At 57.8% G+C, this 18,536-nt stretch overlaps 6 protein-coding genes across 6 annotated transcripts; 3 read left to right on the forward strand and 3 right to left on the reverse strand.

The window, feature by feature from the left end:
• The first annotated feature begins 95 nt into the window (after positions 1-95).
• Positions 96-2,781, forward strand: L226DRAFT_538077 (Amidophosphoribosyltransferase). The gene is made up of 5 exons (XM_067681421.1): positions 96-308; positions 362-586; positions 643-728; positions 1,248-2,055; positions 2,114-2,781. Coding segments are annotated over exons 1-5 (1,632 nt in total). The 5' UTR covers positions 96-307; the 3' UTR covers positions 2,626-2,781.
• A 186-nt stretch (positions 2,782-2,967) lies between these two features.
• On the forward strand, positions 2,968-8,139 carry L226DRAFT_538078 (uncharacterized protein). The gene is made up of 17 exons (XM_067681422.1): positions 2,968-3,026; positions 3,078-3,648; positions 3,719-4,007; positions 4,062-4,612; positions 4,689-4,710; positions 4,766-5,026; positions 5,414-5,711; positions 5,781-5,928; positions 5,987-6,007; positions 6,064-6,104; positions 6,166-6,300; positions 6,357-6,924; positions 6,979-7,196; positions 7,249-7,324; positions 7,378-7,414; positions 7,467-7,594; positions 7,657-8,139. The coding sequence occupies exons 2-17, from the start codon at positions 3,184-3,186 to the stop codon at positions 7,978-7,980; spliced, it is 3,582 nt and encodes a 1,193-aa protein (XP_067532084.1). The 5' UTR covers positions 2,968-3,026; positions 3,078-3,183; the 3' UTR covers positions 7,981-8,139.
• Positions 8,140-8,563: 424 nt separating this feature from the next.
• L226DRAFT_573981 (terpenoid synthase) lies at positions 8,564-10,005 on the reverse strand (the record flags this gene model as incomplete). Its single annotated transcript, XM_067684956.1, has 6 exons — positions 8,564-8,869; positions 8,949-8,996; positions 9,059-9,067; positions 9,125-9,259; positions 9,330-9,474; positions 9,536-10,005. The coding sequence occupies 6 exons, from the start codon at positions 10,003-10,005 to the stop codon at positions 8,564-8,566; spliced, it is 1,113 nt and encodes a 370-aa protein (XP_067532085.1).
• Positions 10,006-10,800: 795 nt separating this feature from the next.
• On the reverse strand, positions 10,801-13,062 carry L226DRAFT_573982 (WD40 repeat-like protein; the record flags this gene model as incomplete). Its single annotated transcript, XM_067684957.1, has 8 exons — positions 10,801-10,857; positions 10,921-10,944; positions 11,028-11,117; positions 11,178-11,466; positions 11,535-11,727; positions 11,778-12,714; positions 12,797-12,891; positions 12,951-13,062. 8 exons carry the CDS (start codon positions 13,060-13,062, stop codon positions 10,801-10,803), a joined length of 1,797 nt encoding a protein of 598 aa, XP_067532086.1.
• Positions 13,063-13,244: 182 nt separating this feature from the next.
• L226DRAFT_491685 (uncharacterized protein) lies at positions 13,245-14,803 on the reverse strand. Its single transcript, XM_067677366.1, has 3 exons — positions 14,704-14,803; positions 13,868-14,643; positions 13,245-13,802 (listed from the first exon to the last, which is right to left on the reverse strand). The coding sequence occupies exons 2-3, from the start codon at positions 14,622-14,624 to the stop codon at positions 13,432-13,434; spliced, it is 1,128 nt and encodes a 375-aa protein (XP_067532087.1). The 5' UTR covers positions 14,625-14,643; positions 14,704-14,803; the 3' UTR covers positions 13,245-13,431.
• Positions 14,804-15,019: 216 nt separating this feature from the next.
• Positions 15,020-16,788, forward strand: L226DRAFT_554466 (septin ring protein). Its single transcript, XM_067683005.1, has 7 exons — positions 15,020-15,281; positions 15,355-15,483; positions 15,537-15,618; positions 15,723-15,978; positions 16,045-16,140; positions 16,193-16,341; positions 16,408-16,788. Exons 1-7 carry the CDS (start codon positions 15,161-15,163, stop codon positions 16,526-16,528), a joined length of 954 nt encoding a protein of 317 aa, XP_067532088.1. The 5' UTR covers positions 15,020-15,160; the 3' UTR covers positions 16,529-16,788.
• Positions 16,789-18,536: the final 1,748 nt, after the last annotated feature.

Raw genomic sequence — 18,536 nt, forward strand, 5'->3', positions numbered from 1 at the left:
CTACTTACCGCACACTCTATGCTCAGGAAGCCACCAGGAGCACGCTGCACACCACTCTCGCATCGGCCGATATCTGCGGGCGCCAGTCCTAGGAGCCCTGCCACCGCGCGGACCCCGACCACCAGCGCGTCCCGATAGCGCCTGGGGCGGACCGGTAGCCAGAAATTTTGGCGGAGGGCCGAAGTCTATCGAGGATTGGCTTCGGACGTAGAGTTAGAAAGATGTTGCACACAACCGCAGCGCACCCTCGCCCCCTCGTCAGTGTCTCTGCACCCGCCATAGGCACCCTGCCCCGCCAACCCCAGCCAGTCAGTCCTGTTTTTGTTCCCGTCGTGTCCGAGCTTCTCTCACCTCGGAACAGTGTGCGGAATCCTAGGCCTCCTCCTCCACGACCCCACCATCGATGCTGCTTCCGAGATCTGCGAGGGCCTCTCGCTTCTCCAGCACCGCGGCCAGGATGCGTGCGGTATCGTCACCTGCGGTCCCAAGGGTCGCTTCTACCAATGCAAGGCAAACGGCATGGTCAGAGATGTCTTTGACGCCACAGCCATCTCAAGGCTCGCCGGCGGAATGGGTGTCGGCCATGGTGAGCATCCCTCGGATGTCATCTCTCACCTTCCGCACCGTCTGACGGTTATGAAGTGCGGTATCCGACTGCGGGCAGCTCGAACCATGCCGAGGCACAACCCTTCTATGTCAACTCCCCCTATGGCATCGTCATGGCGCATGTGAGTATCTCTCTATATCCCATTCTATGGAGTTCGGCCTTGTGGTTATCATCACTCCTGAAATACGCCTTCGTGCACATCCTGCTACGCCGGCCAGGTCTTAAGATCTCGGAGCGCCGTGTCTTGCTCCGAAGTCAGTCCCGTTAGCCCGTTATGAACTGCATCACCGCCGCGCCGATCCGGAGATGTGCGCACACGATTCTTCCATGCGGCATATAGTAGGAAGTTGTTTAGTCTCACAAGCAGCAGTCTTGCTCGTCTGAAGCGGGTAGGAGAACGGGACGCCGGATAGGCATCTTGGCGTCTCAGATCGGCGACGAGGTGGAAGAGACGTAACCTCTCCACCAGATGTTCGCCTACTGTAACAGAGGCGAGATAGAATCGTGCGTATAGCATGTGGTAACCTGGCCGACGGGTGTTGGGCTTCGTTACGCCCCGTTCGTCCTGCGCCCCTCTCTGCGACGTCTTTGCTGTCGTCTCCCACCCCGCGAAGTCCATAGTTGCTGACAGGCCATACAGAATGGCAACCTAATCAACACCTCCTCCCTCCTCCACTTCATGGACGCCGTCGCGCACCGACACATCAACACCTCCTCCGACTCCGAGCTGCTCCTCAACATCTTCGCAGACAACCTCCAGAAGACAGGCAAGTTCCGCATCAACGAAGAGGACATCTTCACCGCCATCGGCGGGCTCATGGAGCAAGTCAAGGGCGCATACGCCTGCGTCGCCATGCTCGCAGGCTTCGGCATCATCGCCTTCCGCGACCCGAACGGCATCCGGCCCCTCGGCATGGGCTCGCGCAAGGCCCTCGGCGGCGGCCCGGGGAAAGACTGGCTCTTCGCCAGCGAGAGCGTCGTCGCGGACGCGAGCAGCTTCACCGACTGGGAGGACGTCAAGCCCGGCGAGGCCGTCATCATCACGCGCAGCGGCGTGAGCAGGCGGCAGGTGAGCCAGCCCGCGACGTTCGCCCCGGACATCTTCGAGTACGTGTACTTTGCGCGCCCGGACTCGGTCCTGGACGGGATCAGCGTGTATCGGAGCCGCATGGCGATGGGCGACGCGTTGGCGGACGAGGTCGAGCGCGTGCTGCGGGAGCGCAACTTGACCGTGGACGTGGTCATCCCTGTCCCGGACACGTCCCGCGTCGCCGCGCTGAACTTGGCGCAGAAGCTGGGTCTGCCGTACCGCGAGGGGTTCATCAAGAACCGGTATGTGGGCCGGACGTTCATCATGCCTGGGCAGCAGATGAGGCGCAAGAACGTCCGGAGGAAGCTGAACGCGATGGCGCACGAGTTTGCGGACAAGAACGTCCTCATTGTCGATGGTGCGTTGACTCCACTCTCGTCATTTACTACCCCTTGCTCACAGTCACATCCGTGCAGACTCCATCGTCCGCGGCACGACCTCGAAGGAAATCGTGCAAATGGCCAAAGACGTCGGGGCCCTCAAAGTCATCGTCGCAAGCTGCGCCCCTCCCATCCGGCACGTCAACGTCTACGGCATCGACATGCCCTCGCGCGCCGAGCTCGTCGCGCACGACCGCACGACGGACGACATCGCCGCCGCGATCGGCGCGGACCTCGTCATCTTCCAGACGCTGCCCGACCTCATCGCGTCCGTGCGGCAGTTCAACCCGTCCATCGCCGCGTTCGACTGCTCCGTCTTCACGGGCGAGTACGTCACGGGCGGCGTCGACGAGGCGTACCTCGCCGGGCTCGAGCAGCTCCGCGCGGACAACGTCAAGCAGCGCATGGAGGTCGGCGGGCTTGGCACGATGGAGGGTAAGGGCGGGGGCGCGGCGAAGGAGAGCCGCGAGGTCGCGCTGGGGTGCAGTGGGCCCATGAATGGCGCGGACAGTACTGTAGGCTTGCATAATTCGCATTCGTTGCGGTGATGTGTGGTGTGTCGTTGGAGGGGATCTATATAGACAGAAGTATAAGTACAATTAAGTGTACTGTATCATCATCATAGACGTTGTTGTATCTGTTGTTCGCGCCAGGTAGACTTGCATGTATCGTTCCTGCTTAATCAAGGGTACTTCAAGCTGGTGGAAGAACGTGGAACCCGACGTTGTAGGCTCTTGTAGGCTTTATCGGTGGGTCCAGACCAGGTTGTTTGCCCAGCATGAAAATCTGGCGCAAAGATACCCAATTTGCGCGAGAGCGCTCAATTTTCGTGCCGATTGAGTAGTAGGCACAGCCACCAGGCCTTGCATCTTCTTGCCTTCTTACGGCCACCCGAGTCTCGGCCCTCTATCCACGAGCTGCCGCCAACTCACGACGTCTGTGAGCAGCTGTGAGTGTAACAGACACACTCTGCAGTCAATTTGATTAAACTTTGAGATAGTGTGTTGCTGCAGGGAAGCTAGCGCAACCACTGCGGCAGCAGCGCGCCCGCCCACAACAAGCCTGAGGTCTAAACCTCGGACCCTCCGACGGACGATCAAACCATCATGGACGGTGTCTTCGCCCTCAACAAGTTCCTCCCCGCAGGAACGCTCGTATTCTCCATAACCAGCGAACTAAACATCCTCAACGACGCCCAGACACAGGCCGATGACGGCTGGACGGCGTTCCCGCAGGACGAGGACCCTACCGTAGCTCCCTCGGAGTTCCTAGTCGATGACGCGGAGGCCGAGACCTGGGAGTGCCTGCGGTTCCTCGTCCGCCGTCGGTTCGTCGCTGCGACGTGCCTTGCGGACTACTCGCAGGCGCTGCTCTTCGTCCGCGTTTATATCGTGCCGTGGGACTTGCCTGGGTCGAGAGGTATCTTGCGCAATCGGGACGAGGACACTGTGCTCAGACCCGGTCGGAGACGGCTGAAGGCGCTGTTTCTCCTCGTTCTGCAGGATAGGTCGCTCTGGGAGGGCAGCGTCGCGTCTACCTCCTCCCCGAAGTTTTTCTGGGACAACGTCGTCGTAAGTCATCTGGCTCTATACATACTTATACATAGCCGTGTGAAGATGCTGACTACTACCTATCCGATAGGACAACCGCAGCCTGCTGGACATCTACAATGACTTGCCATCCCCTGCCCCGGGGACGCTCGTTGGGGAGATCCCTGGGCTGCGGAGCGAATTGTATGAGTACCAGAGGCGGACCGTCTCGACCATGGCTGCGAGGGAGACGTTCCGCGGGTCTGTCGAGGACCCGCTGTATCTTCCTATCTGTGGAATGGATGGAAGGACATTCTATATGCAGCCGGCCACCATGGAGATCGTGATGGAACGTCCTCGGATATCGACCGTACCAGGCGGCATACTCTGCGAGGAACTGGGTGCGTACTTACGTCTTCCATCTTGACGCTCTAACCCAACTCCGCTTACTCTAGGGACCGGCAAGACGATCATGATGCTCTCCCTCATCCTCGCGACGCTCGGGCAGCTCTCCTCGCCCGCAGAAGCCTTCCACGAACAACGCGTACCCATGACGCCCCTCTCCCTCCGGCACTTCCAGTCCCCCTCCGCGACCGCCGAGCGCGCCAAGCTCAAGACCAGCAAAGTCTTCCGCAACACCGGCTTCCCGTCCCTCGTCGAGACGATGCTGCACGGCATCCGCGTCGCGCCCAACGGTACCCCGCTGCGCGAGCACCAGGACGCGCTCGGGCCGCACCTGTGCGGTCCGCTCCAGGCGAACGTGCCGTTTTACATCCACACGGACCCCCCGAGGGACGTGGGGTACGGCGCGGCGCGCGGGGCGAATGCACATGCGCCCCCGCGGGTGGTGTATTTGACGGCGGCGACGCTGGTGGTCGTGCCGGATAATTTGCAGATACAGTGGGCGAACGAGATTTTGAAGCATTGTACGGAGGTGTTGAGGGTGCTGCTGGTGAGGGATAGGGAGGAGCTGCCGGATGCGCCTGTGCTTGCTACTGACTATGATGTGAGTGTTCTTATATTCTGGACTGTCGTCGTGTGAGTGGAGCGGCTGTGAAGTACTGACTACTGCATGTTTCCAGATGATCCTCATGAGCCACTCTCGTACGTTTCAACAGTTCTGCAGCGTGATGAGAGAGTACTAACAGAAGACCTGCAGGGTTTTCAAAGGAAGCAAAGAAGAAAGCGACTGAGGAGCTCTTGACGTCTAAGCCCTGCCAATGCAAGCCAATGCGGGGCTCCCGAGTTCCCTTGTGCAAGTGCAGCCGGCGGCCCAACGTGTCCCCTCTGTTGCAGATTCGGTGGAAGCGTCTCGTGGTCGACGAAGGACACAACGCAGCCGAGAAGCGCACCGATTATGCTGTATTCACGAAACTCCTGAGCGTCGAGCGACGGTGGATCGTCACCGGTACTCCCACAAGTGAGTATCATTGACTCCGAGTAGGGCGTAGTACGGGTCGGATATACCCGCGACGGGTACAGGTGGGGGTTTGCGTACTCGTGGACATGGCATCTCGAGAGCGAAGGTCAATCTGCTCAACATGCCCCTCAATCCCCTTCAGAGGGTCGCAGATACCATCTGACGAAGAGTTACGCATTTCTTGAACTCATTTGAGTCCAAATGTACGAGCTTTCAGCGCATACCCGCGGGTCTACCCTACGGGCCGTACCCGACTCTCACGGGTATGGCACCCGCGCGGGTACAGGCACCAGCGGGCTCCTCGTCACCCGTACCCGACCCGTGCTACGCCCCACCATTGAGTCCAATGTCTACTCCAGCGTGCCAGTGCTTACGCGGTGCACACAGCGAATCTTCTTGGCTTGAATTTCGGGTCTGGAAGCGACCTCCAATACCCTGACGAGGAAGAGGAAGGTGCCAACTCCGACAACGACGTCCGCCAACGACGGTGGAACCGTAGCGAGCGGGAGGACATGCGCAAGCTCGGCACGATGTTCTCCGACTTCCTTATGATGATGCCTTTCGCCAGTGACGGGAAGGCGTTCACGACATATGTTATAGATCCGATCTTCGACTCGGAAGGGCCGTGGCCTGGTCAGCTTGAGGTACTGACGCAGGTCTTGTCATCGGTGATGGTTCGGCATAGGTACGTGCGGCACTCGTTACCCGTATGCCCAGAGCGCTGATGTTGAGATGTACCGCTATGACACGCAAGGATTGAGGACGTAGAGCAAGATGTCCGCCTGCCGTTCCTACAACATGAGACCGTCCTGCTCGACATGGATCCCTATGCGGTCAAGTCCTACAACCTCCTCCAGGCTACCATCGCAGTTAACGCCGTCGATTCGGAGAGGACGGATCAAGTAGGCCGCTTAAAAGTGAACCCGATTCCGATGACTGACTTGATGGTCTTCTGCTTAGGATTACATGTTCCATCCTCGGGTAGGGCTCTCCATTGGTGGATGAAACGACCACGAAGTTGCTGACCTTGTTCGCAGAACGCCGGGCCGCTTCTGGAGACAGTAGCAAACATGACCCAGTGCGTGCCTATTATGTTCAACAGTAGACCGTGAATGAAGGAGCTAACATCCGGTGTCTAGTACGATGTTTTGGCACGTCGTCGATACCCACCTGGACGAGCGGTTAAGGAACGCGCAGCGATGCCTGGAGAAGCTTGATCGTCGCAACGGCAGCCCAGAAGACTACGCGCTGATCCGGGAGTCCATCTTCCACATGTAAGACATCTTTTGCTTTCTGGTCATGGTTCATCGAAGCTCACCTCCGCTCACAGCCGTTCCGCGCTTGATGACCCCGTATGGATGGCCCTCCAGAAGCACTACCACATCTTCCATCGTATCGAGAAGCTTCCACCGCAGGTATTTGATGCGTGGAGTATGTTCGATGGACGCGCCCGATCGATATGTACTGAGCTGTTGCTCCCGCCCATTGCCCTCATCACGCTGCGAGACTTCATCGTGAAGCACCCGCTCAGGCCTCTGGCAGGCATCGTCGAGATGGGCCACACCGTCCTTGAGGAGGAACGGCGGCTGAAGGAGTTTGAAGAGTTGCACAGCGAACTGAAGAAGAAGGGGAAACGGTCGAGGGACGAAGCTGCGAACTCGCTCGGGTCTCTGAAACGCGCCACTGCGGAGAAGAAGCTTGAGGAGCTCCGCGTTGAGCACCAAGCTGCCGCTGCGCGGTTGACGTCCTTCTCTATCGGCGAGGGGGCGGCTCCTGGTCGGAGAGAGGACTCGTCGTCGCAGTGGAAGGTTGCATCGACTCTGTTACGTCTTTCCCCAGTCGCAGGGGCGCGGGTCAAGAACTCGACCTCCACCAAGCTTGACTATATCCTCAACGAGGTATTCCGTTGAGCTTAGAATCAGATATGGCTGTATGGCTGACCTTGTCAACAGGTCCTTTCGCACTCGACCGAGGAGAAGTTCTTGATCTTTTCAGAGTCCCCTGCGACGCTTGCGTTCATTGCAGAGGCGTTTGAGCTCTTCAAGATTGAGTACCTGGAGTTCAGCGGGAAGCTCAAGCGGGAACATAGGCAAACGATCGTCACCACGTTCGAGACGTCGGATCGCTTCCGCGTTATGCTCATGGAGTTGAAGCATGGTGCTCGTGGACTGTAAGCCTTAATGGGGATGATCCTTTGTGCTGTCGCTAATCCTCGATCGCAGTAATTTGGTCTCCGCCTCGCGAGTCATCTTCTGTGAACCTGTGTGGAGAGCGGATGTCGAGTCTCAGGCTATCAAGGTCGGTGTCAGATCCATTCCCATTACCTACGACGTGCTCATATTATCTGCTAGCGTGTCCATCGTATCGGACAATCAAGAAATGTTACAGGTATGCGACATTCTGGCTCCTTCGTCCGGCGACATTCTGACATCCCTTGCAGTAAAGACCCTGGCCATCCGCGGGACCTCCGAAGAAGTGATGGTCGCACGGAGTAAGGCTCTAAAGGAGAACAAACAGGAGTTCACCAAGGAGATCACGGACGACCGAACGATCCGAGACTTCATCGAGGTCCGTGGCATGCGCACATGAAGCCCACCATTAGTGTTTCACGTCCTGACGGTATGTTGCAGCACCCGTCGTTCTTGCCCATTCCCACGGAGCGGCTCGTCAATCTTGATGTGCCGCTGTTCGAGCTGGCGCCGCCTCCCAGCGCAGACAGAGTCAGTACCAACGGTCAAGCCCACGCCTCGCCCGCGGCCCCGCGGCCATCCACAGTCCGGATTGTTAATGTCGTCGACACACCTACACCACTACCGCCACCACCACCGTCGTCATCATCATCATCATCTTCATCCTCATTGCCACCTCTCCCACGTCGCTCGACCGTCTTCGTTGAGATTTCTGCGGAGCGACCCCGGAAGAAGCAGAGGATGGTCAGGTTCGCGGACGGATAGAAACATACGTGAACTCATCCACTTCCTTGCATACACTGTACGTTATCCTTGCCGGCTGGCATCTACCTGTCTTAGTACCTTGCTCCCACTAGCTGTCATGTTTCTGCTATTCTGTATTCCCTACATGCTGTATCTATACGTGTACCTATCTACTCCGCTCATATACTATTGCATGCCGGAGTGTCCGGTGTTGCCGGAAGACAAAACGCCAGTGCATGGGTATTATCGATTTCATTGACAGTGCCTACTGCGTCAAGTGTAAAGCCAAACGATCTTTCTATTAGATACCATAAATATCCGTACAGTGGAACAAGGAGGATAGCATGGGTAAGAGTGGAGATAGTACAGCCTGTTCTGAGACGGTATTTTAGTGGCAGGTGGTGGTACAACTAATAGCACATGTTAACGAGACGTCCGGAACCAATAACGAGGGCGCGATTAACGGTATAACGAATAACGAATAACGGGGGTCGAGGGGAGGGAACAGAGAAGCCAGGCAGCCTAGAAAACAGACGAAGGAAGTACCCGTCAATGACCGGCTAGTACAGGATCACATAACACATGCCTCAAGGACATACCTTCTCTATACATCAGTGTGCGAACACGGTGGCCGGCGCGGGAGCAATTTCACCACGCGGTGCCTTTTCACCTCGGCGCCAGCCTTCCCGAAGTAGCGCTCCGTCATGAAGCTCCAGTGCAGCGAGCCAACAATCCAATCCTGGAGGCCCTGGATGTACATCGCGACGTCGCGGTCGAGTTTAGGGCCGAACGAGGGCACACTGCGCTGGTTCTCGACGAAGGTGTCGATGGTCTGCCTGCAGAGCTCACCGACAAAGTCGACGGCGGTCTGCAGGTCGAACCCCCGGAGCTGCATGAGGATGACAATCATCTGCGCGGGGATGGCAATGGCATGTCAGCGTGAGGCACGAGTGCGGCGGCGAGACTCCACGCCCATGTGCACTACTCACATTGTGCGTGTCACCGCGAGCCTGCTCAACGTTGTAGGAGAAGATGTCCTGGAGGCGGCGACCGTATGTCAGAACGTGAACAAAAGACACCCTCAACGTAACGGTCTTACGTTGCTCCACTGCGGAAACGATTCAGTCAGTACGGTGCTCGCCGGCAGCTATTGAGTACGACGTACAGTAACGAGATCGTTCGCTCCCTGATTGAGGGCCTGGATAACCGGGTGCCGGACGACGAAATCAGGAAGGTCGATGTCCATGGCGTACTCAATGAGGTCGAAGGTGGGTTTGCACCCGCTAGTATCCCGTCGCATCTAGCAAGTCTATCAGTGACTGGTTCATAGTTCTAAATGCACCATTGCACGCGGAAAGGGAAAGACTTACACTGATATAGGACTCGAGGTCAGGGATGAGGTGAGCATCGCGATCCCTTGCCTGCTGGTTGACAGCCTCGAAGAAGAGCTCAAAGCTTTCTTTGAACCTCGCTTGGGGCCCGGGCTTCGCATCCCGCGTGCATCGTGTCCAAAACCTTCCGGGACCGAAGTTGATCAGTATCACATGCGGCCCCTGCGTGTAGACAGACCACTCACTCCCTGGCGAGCTTCCCAGCGCTGGCCTCCTCTGCGGGCTGTTCCTTGCCCAGACCCTCAGTGGGCATGTACCGATCGGGATACCACAGCGCGTTCATGACTGTGTCTGCGAGCTCCTCGGTGCCCTTGTGCATCATGCCGTCGGAGATGTTGTCGAGGTGGAAGAGGTAGTTCATGAAGTCGCTGACGACACGCAGCCGGTCCGCGCTGCAGTACGGGTAGCAGAACGCTGTGAGTTCCCCAGCTTGGAGCCCGTAGAGCGCCTTGCGCGCCTTCGGGGACAGCTCGGGGCAGCCGGCATCGAGCCACTGTACGGATTCGGTTGCAACGGGGTAGCCGTGTGGGTGGAACGCAAGAGGGAAGTTGCAGTGCCCAACCAGGTCTGGGAGGATGAAGTGGTCTGGTTCAGCTGAGGGAAGAGATACTCCTGAAAGGACGGGTGAGGGAGGGGCAGGGATGACGACCGTCATGGCGCACGATCGATCGGAGTAGTGGTTGTGGTAAGAAGGAACGTGGTAGATGTGAAGGAGGAGGGGGGGAGAGTATCCGACTTGCGGTGTGTGCGGGGGCCCCATGTCCCCAACTTATACCTCTACCGCATTCGGCCATCAGCAAGGTAAAGTCAAGGAAAACACGTTGCACGCAGGGCCCGAATCTGCGGGTGCGGCAGAGGCAGAGACAGCGCGGGCGAATCTGAATCTAGACATACCTGCTGTCGCCTACTGCCACGGGCCGGACGATGTCCTCCGCCTGTGTATCGCCGCAAGCAGGCGTAGCACTGGCAGCAGCCCTGAGTGATTGTGTGCCACTCAAAGAGAGTTCCGAGCTATGCTCTTTTGTCAAAAGTGCAATCATTTCATTTACCGGTCTTTTCCTGTATCTGGGGAGGGACGGCATGGGACCGTCCGCTCGCGCTGTCCGCGGATCTCCGGCCGCACGGCTCGAATCGCTCGGCCGCCACATGGAGTACACCACTATCTGCTTGCAAGCCACCGTCACGGCCGGACAAATGCATGGGAAGGGGGCTTACCTGTACTCCGACGCTTGGGGTGACAAGTGCGCTGATGCGGGGAAGGGCCGTCAAAGTTGCGCGGCGCTGGAACACCCAATGTTATACTTGCAATCTCGGGATCTTGACGCTCGTAAGAGGTATCTCGCCGATGAACATGGAATGAGGGTGATGTCATGCATGGTGCCAAAGAATGTCGCAGGCGTAGAGGTGTAGAATAATACAAGAACGGACAGAATCATGCCTGCCGCCAGCCTCACAGCTTGATGAATGATGTCTCAATCCCATGCGAAAAGTCCCATATGCAGATTCTCTGTTCCGAGGCGAAAAGCGTCAGTCAGTACCGTCAACCCGGCGATCTGGAGCACAACGTTACCTGGTCCTCTCCGCACGAGACGATCTGCACGGTATCACGCATCATGGTTATGCCAGATTGTGCACGCAGTCAGGGACATAATCACCATAAACAACAAGTTTGCGTACCTTGGTGCAGTCGAAGCCAACGCAGAAGATCCTGCCCGTATGTCCCCCGGCCAGATCGGCGATGAGCGCCCCCGTTTGGCGGTCCCAAACCTGAGCATAAGGACATGTATAAGCTCGACCGGTACAGCTGTCGTTGAAGACAATACCGACCTTCACGGTGAAGTCATAGCTTCCGCTGACGACAACTTCCGAGTTCAAGGCCACACTCCGCACCAGGTCCTCATGGGCCCGGCGACGAGGCGGGGGTTGGGGAGTCTCTCCCCCGGAGGTAGCACTGCCGCATGCTTCGCAGACGACCGCTCTTGCTGTCACCGGGACCTTGTTGTCGGCTGAAGGCGATGTGGACCATCCTTGCGAGGTGTTGAGATCAAGTAGCCGGATGTGCTTATCGGATGATCCCGACAGCACGAATGGATGCTTGTAATCAATCGAAGCAATCCTACAATTCGTCAAAAAGTCAAGGTCAGCTGCGTGGGAACACGGGTGGCAACAGACTCGCGCACATACCCACGACGATGGTGGTTCTCGAACGTCCGGAGCAATGCGCCTGTCTCTACGTCCCACAGGCGTAGGGAGCGGTCCCCCGAAACAGAAGTGATGTGGTTATTTGAGATCGAGACGGCATTCACCGCGGCACGATGGGCATTCAGCACATGCTGGGGGGCCAGGTCGGGGAATAGGTACGTCCGAACGGTCCTGTCTGTGGGGCACGTCAGCTGCACGTTCGCCAGAGACAACGAAATGGCTGACCTTTAGAACAAGAGACTAGCCTCTTGTCGTCGAACCGAACACAGAGCACGCTGTCTTCGTGCTCTCGAATGACCTTGATTGGCTGGTCCTTGGCGAGATCCCACACGACTACCCGGCGGTCGCTGCTCGCACTCGCAAGGAGGCCGCGATAGACACAGATGCTCAGCACGCTGCTCTCGTGCACCCCGTCGAGCACCCGGATCACCGACCCTGTTGCGAGGTCCCACTCCCGGATCGTGCGGTCCTTGGAGCCTGTGAAGAGCACCTGCGTGCCCGTCTCTGGATAGGTGTAGAGCTGCAGGCAGTAGATCGTGTTCGAGTGCGAATTGGGCGCGCCGCGGGTCTGGAGATTAGATAGCGTGTACGATCCTGCGGCAAAGCGATTCCGGAGCCTGACGTGCGTTTGGTGGAGGAGCTTAAAGTCGGGTTTCAAAGTAGGATGCGCCGCAGCCGGGGACTGGAGCATGGACGGGGCGGAATGGCGCGCACGAGGTGATCGCATCGGCCGGGTAGAACTGGACGAGGAGGTAGAGGACTGTGCCGCGGCCGTCAACAGGTGGATGGGAACCGACAGACGTGCGGCGGATGACGACGCTGCCGCCTGAGGGGGCCCGTCGTCGTCGATGTCCATGAACGCAGAGACGAAGCTGGAGTCGTCAACCTGCATGTTATCGTCGTCGTCCTCCTCGTCGCCCATGCCTTCGTCGTCCGAATCCGAGTCGTGGTCGGCTGGGTGCTCGCTGGTGCAGGTGCCGGCCTCGCGCTGAAACGCGTCAGGGGGTGCGCGCCACTCCCACTTCCGTTCGAGGCAGAGGCTCTTCCATAGCGACTGGTCGTCTGCAAGCACACGCCACCGACGGCTGACGAGTGCGCATGTGAGGAGGGACTGGTAGGGAAGGTAGGAGAATACGTGAAGCGCAACTTCTGTCGGGAGCAGCTGTGGCGTCGAGTCGTGTGAGCCCGCGCACCCTGAGAACCCTCGGCCGACTGGCAGAGGCAGAACAATTGACGATACGCACCCCGACAATGTCCAGCTTCAACAGCGGCGCAATTCTGCTTTGCAGCACGGCGAGACTGGCCCTCGGGAGCGACGCGAGGATCTTGTACGCAAGTTCTGTGCATACCCACTGTTACGGGTCGCGCGGCGGGCGGGAAATATATTCGGGCACGTACCTTCCCGCTCCCGGACAGTCCGCGCCACGATGGCTCGCTGGTCGCCGCCGACGTGTGCAACGGGGCTGAGCATCTCTTCGTCGATGTATCCTTCGTCTGTGGAGAAGAGCATAGCGGCAGGTCAGAGGGGCAGTGGGTATAAGATGGTGGCAGCACGCGGCCCTATGCGCCCTAGAATGGGTGCGAGCTTGTTTCCATGCGACTAAGGCGCTTCCGAATCCGGCCCGTGTTCCATCCTCTTGGTACTCGCCGTCGTTGTTCTCAACAAACCTGACTTGATTCACAAACACGAATGACCTCAAAGCGTGCATTAAACATTAGTAAACTCTATCTAGCGCAACATGCAAAACAAGACAAATGAAATATATGGCGGAAGCACCAGGACCCTGTCCTGCCTTCCCTGATGTACTGTAGTTGTACGTACCCACATTAGATACTCTAGCTTAGATCTATAGCATATGAACCAAGACATCATCATGCCTTAGGACCATCCCGAGAGGTTGATAGTCAACTGCTCCCTCTTCACGGCTCCCGGCAGATACTCCTCGATTGCAGACCGAACAGCGGACGCATCGTTGTTGTCCGGATGAAGGGCACGGTTGATAGTGATTGTGAGCGGAACATGACGGAAGTGGGGACGAGAGAGGATGGCGTCAAGCTGGGCCCACTCGAACGACGGCAGCACGTCGTTTCGAAGGACAAGCATGGAGATCAGCAGCTTCTCCAGCTTGGCGGATCGCAGTGTATCAAGCAAGGACAAGGCTCCTGTCGGGGGCCCGGGCAGGACGATCCCGTCAATCTCCAGCTTCTGTAGGTTAGCATTATGGTGCAGAGAAGGAGCGTCCTGTGCACCTGGTCGACGAACATCATATCATTAGTGCTATTCACCAACCCGATGTATGTACGCGCAGGCTCACCTTCACTAGTAGTCGGAAGCTCTACGAACAGGTGCTCCAGAGTAGGCCCACAGATGCGGAAGACGGTGTTTAGGACGTCCACAGCATCCCGCTCTCTCCAGCGAATCATCGCCGACCGGACATCGACTTCGCCAAGCTCCGCAGAAGGGAGCAGCCACTCCCGGACCATAACGGAGGAAGCCCACGAATCGACCACAAGGCGTTTCAAGCAAAGCGGTTTCGGTTCCGGGCGCCCTCCGTAGGCAGGGGGGGTGGAACTTCCCCATCCGACGCGGTAGATGCAGAGGTCCTGTGTGTTGGAGGCAACAGAGAGGAGGGTCTGGACGTCGAGGAAGTGGTCAAAATAGACGTCAGCAAACAGGAGGCTGGTGAGCTTCCCGAACGCCGCGAGCGTGTCCGCCGAGCAGCGCTGGAGCGAGACGTAATGGAGCCCAACGAGCTCGAGGGTCGTGAGCCGCTCGAGGCGTGCGACGAGCCCAGGGATCTGGTTGACCCAGTGCTGGGCGTAAGCGTTGCTCGTGGGCTCGGTGACGGAGAGCTTCCGGATGTATTGGACTACGTCCGGGCAGTCATCGACGAAGGTCTCAAAGCGAGCGCAGCCCTTCGCTCCCAGGATGCGCTGGTCATGGAAGAGGTGGATCCGAGCGGATGGCAGGCAGGCGTGGCATGCGAGGGCGCATGCGGAGAGAGCAGCGACGTCGTTCCAGAGGTAGTCAATCGTCTGGTCTATCAACTCCTGTGGCAGCTTCGGCGCCATGACTCCTGGTCGTCTATATCTAAAGTACACATAGGCTTGTTAGGTCTCTTCGCAAACAAAATCGGACGGGTGCACTCACCAGAGCCCTGCTCTATGGGTTTACCCCCTGTCCAGATGCGTGTGCGGGACGGTGGTGGTTTGAAACATCCCGGAAGTGCGTCGGATGGCTACGGTATAAGTGAAGCCCAGAATCATGACACGATATCGCGACTGTTATTGAGGTTGCCGGCGAAGTCTCCGGTAAGCGGCGGAAACAGACCTTGATAACACCGGCTATAGCCGAGTTAGGCGCGTTCAATATTGATTGCGGTTCACCCCACATATGTAAGGCCAACTAACATGAGGGGAAAGCGAGGTAATCGGAGTTGCAAACGTGGAATAGAAGCCTTCTTATCTTCCCAGTAAGTGCCACGCTAATGGCCTGGAATTTTGGGCGTTTCCCGCGTTGACAGCGCTGTGTTGTCGTCCACCTCCATCCCCTCCGCCTCCGCGTCGTCCTCCTCGTCCCCGCCCTACCTGCCTCCGTTGCTCTCGCCATGGCCGCCACTCCCGCCGATGAGATTCGTGCCAACTCCTACGTCGGTTTCGACACCATTACGCAGCAGATTGAGCACAAGCTCTTGAAGCGCGGTTTCCAGTTCAACATCATCGTCGTTGGTACGTGCTACGGACCAATCGCGGCGTGCTGCCTCTCCTGGCTGGAATGTTGACCCCGCGGACGTGTACACAGGCCAGACGGGTCTGGGGAAGTCGACCCTCGTCAACACTATCTTCGCGTCGCACCTCATCGACTCGAAAGGCCGCTTCGACGCGGACGAGCCCGTCAGGCAGACGACGGAGATTCACCCTGTCTCTCACGGTACGTTTTCTTCACATTCGAGCTTTCTTTTCCCTCTTCAACAACAGCTGCAGTCATTGTCGAGAATGGCGTGAAGCTCCGGCTCAACATCGTCGACACGCCCGGCTACGGCGACCAGATCAACAACGAAAACTGGTACGTATCCCGCCTCGACCCCCGCCTTCGCCTTCCATGCATCCCGCTTCCCTTCCTCTTCCCGCCGCAAACCCCGCGCTGACGCGTCTCCTCTATCATCACAGCTGGGACCCCATTGTCAAGTACATTAAGGACCAGCACAGCGCGTACCTGCGCAAGGAGCTCACCGCACAGCGCGACCGCCATATCCAGGACACCCGTATCCACTGCGCGCTCTTCTTCATTAACCCGACGGGCCACTCCCTCCGCCCCATTGATGTTATTGTTATGAAGAAGCTGAGCGAGGTCGTCAACGTGGTCCCTGTCATTGCCAAGTCGGACAGCTTGACGCTTGAGGAGCGGGATGCGTTCAAGCAAAAGGTGCGACCCTCAATGAAAAGAGTTGGTTGGTGCTTTACAGGTCTGACATTGCTTATTCGCGCGTAGATCCGGGAGGAGCTGGTATACCACAACATCCGCCTCTACCCCTTTGATACTGAGGAGAACGACGAGGAGGAAGTCCAGCTCAACGAGAGCATCCGGGTACGTAATCCTGGTAATGGAACCCGCATGCACATAGTGACCATATATGCAGAGCATGATTCCGTTTGCGGTCGTCGGCTCGGAGCGCACGGTCATCATCGACGGCAAGCCGGTGCGTGGGCGCAAGAACCGCTGGGGTGTTGTCAACGTGGAGGACGAGCGGCACTGCGAGTTTGTTTACCTCCGTAACTTCCTTACCAGGTTCGTCTCTCCTTGTCTCGTACCCTTGATTTGCCGTGAGCGTAATTGACGCATGTGCGTCATCAGGACACACCTTCAGGACCTCATCGAGACGACCGCGCAGATTCACTACGAGGCCTTCCGGTCAAAACAGCTGCTCGCACTCAAGGAGCAGACCAACGCCCGCCCGTCGGCTGCTGCGCAGTAGATGCGGACGCAGACGCGCAGGACCCTCCCGTTGCTTGGGTCGCGCTGTCCGCCGAGTATGATGTGATACCCCCTTCAGATGGAATACCGTTTTGTCCTTCTGACTGCTGCTACCCCGTTCTGCCGAACGCTACGCTCGTTGATCTCCTCTCCCTCTTCCTTGGATGTTGGTCCGTGGTCGCCTCGTATAGTGCCTCTCTCTATCTCCGTCGCGGTGTTGTTCTTGTGTCGTATTGCCCATGTGCCTCTACGCTCGTTGATAATAGCATACATACTTTCCACGGCTAACGCGTTCTGATGATCATCGCCGTCACTCGTGGGTGCTGCCCTATACCTCAAGCGTGCTAGCCGAGGGCGTGAAGACTAGCTGCGCCTCCTCGCGCCATGCTCCATAAGTATCGCCAGGTGAGTAATGTGTAGCTGGACCGCCGGATTGTCATTGTCGAGCGCAAACCTTGCATTATCGTTTGACAGGAAATGACAGCGTACCTCGTGTTCAAGAGCTCCCGACACATCTGTGGCTACGACTAGCATCTCCCCCAGCGTCCCACATACATATATGGTCGGTCCTGTTTGTCGAACTCAAACTCAAAGTGCATCCGATCTTCGTGTCGGCGGCACCCTAGGCTTGAATGGCCCTCAGTTCTTGATAGTTCTTGGACGGCGGCGCCTTCTCCCGCGGTAATCTGCGTGGAAGTGTCTAGTGCGTATGTCTTAGTGCCTCCCATGTCAGGTTCTGAACGCGTTCTGCCAGGCCAGCCACGCCGGCAGAGTCGGCTTTCGACGCCACCGCTGGGCGGACGCTGGTCCTACTTGATTCTCCCCGTCCGTTCCAATTCACCGCTCCCAACGTGTCCAAGCTCCGCGTTATGTGCGGAGCTATCGCGGCCCTGTTCCTCTTTCCTCTTTCCAAGCCAGGGCTTGACAGCGCCAGAATCAGTAGTAGTACAGGGTGCGTGCGTACCAGCTACAAGTTTTGGATTGACTGTACGGCCTAAGCTGCAGCTAGCCTGCTGAGAGTTCCACGGGAGAGGATACTACCTCATGCTAGAACAGCTCCCGACGGCTGCGGCTGCGACCAACGCGGATCCTATTGAGGCTTACAATCTCCTACCCTACCAGATGATCTGTATCTCTGCGATGCGCTGGAGGATATAGTTCAAGTTGTCAGTCGCCTCGGACCGTGTCCTACGCCATGCCAGTGGTGCGCACTGTAACCCAGGATATCGGATTCCACAAGAACGGACAGACGCTAGCCTCCGAAACCCAGAACCAGGCTCGCCGTTTCACGCGCCGCTGCTCGCACACACTGCCGCGACGGTGGCGTGAGCAGCTTTAACCATCTTTCTGGCTTGCTTGGCGGTCTGCCCAGCACGTCCTTACGTATGCGATCAGTTCCGCGGCACTAAGTAGAATTGCACGCCCAGCAGTCGGTCCTTCCTTGCCCCCCGGACGCTCGCCCGCTGACACCGGGATCTAGGGAGCGTCATGGTGGCCCCAGAAGGTGCGACTGTGGCTCAGATGTGCAGATGACGAGAGCACTGTGTGTATCGTATCTGGGCCGCCCCCACAGGGTCCTGTCAGCGTACGCGTACGCGTAAGCACTATGCGCATTTACGCACGCTGAAGCGATCCTCAAAGATTCACGCGTCGAGTCAGCACAGGGATCTTCAGCAATCCATTCTCGGTCGGGCACGTCGTGACGGTATACAAAACTTACACGCGCAATATTACTATAATAATTTCCAACCAAGCAGGTCGGGGTCCAGGCCATCGGACGGGATACGACTATGTATTTCGGTCCGGGGGGAAGGGAGGTAGGGGACAAACGCCGGATCTGACTAGCAGGACGGGAACAAGTATGTGTTGCACTGCGAATCTAGCCAGCCGTGCGCGCCCCAGCGTCGCAGCGGGATGCGGTGCGATGCATATGGTTCCAGTAACACTGGTAGTGGCAGATCGACTGATAAATAGTGGAAGTGCCGGGGGGAATAGGAACCGCAAGGTGC

This window comes from Lentinus tigrinus (assembly GCF_003813185.1).
Source record: "Lentinus tigrinus ALCF2SS1-7 unplaced genomic scaffold L226scaffold_29, whole genome shotgun sequence".
Taxonomy (NCBI): Eukaryota; Fungi; Basidiomycota; class Agaricomycetes; order Polyporales; family Polyporaceae; genus Lentinus; species Lentinus tigrinus.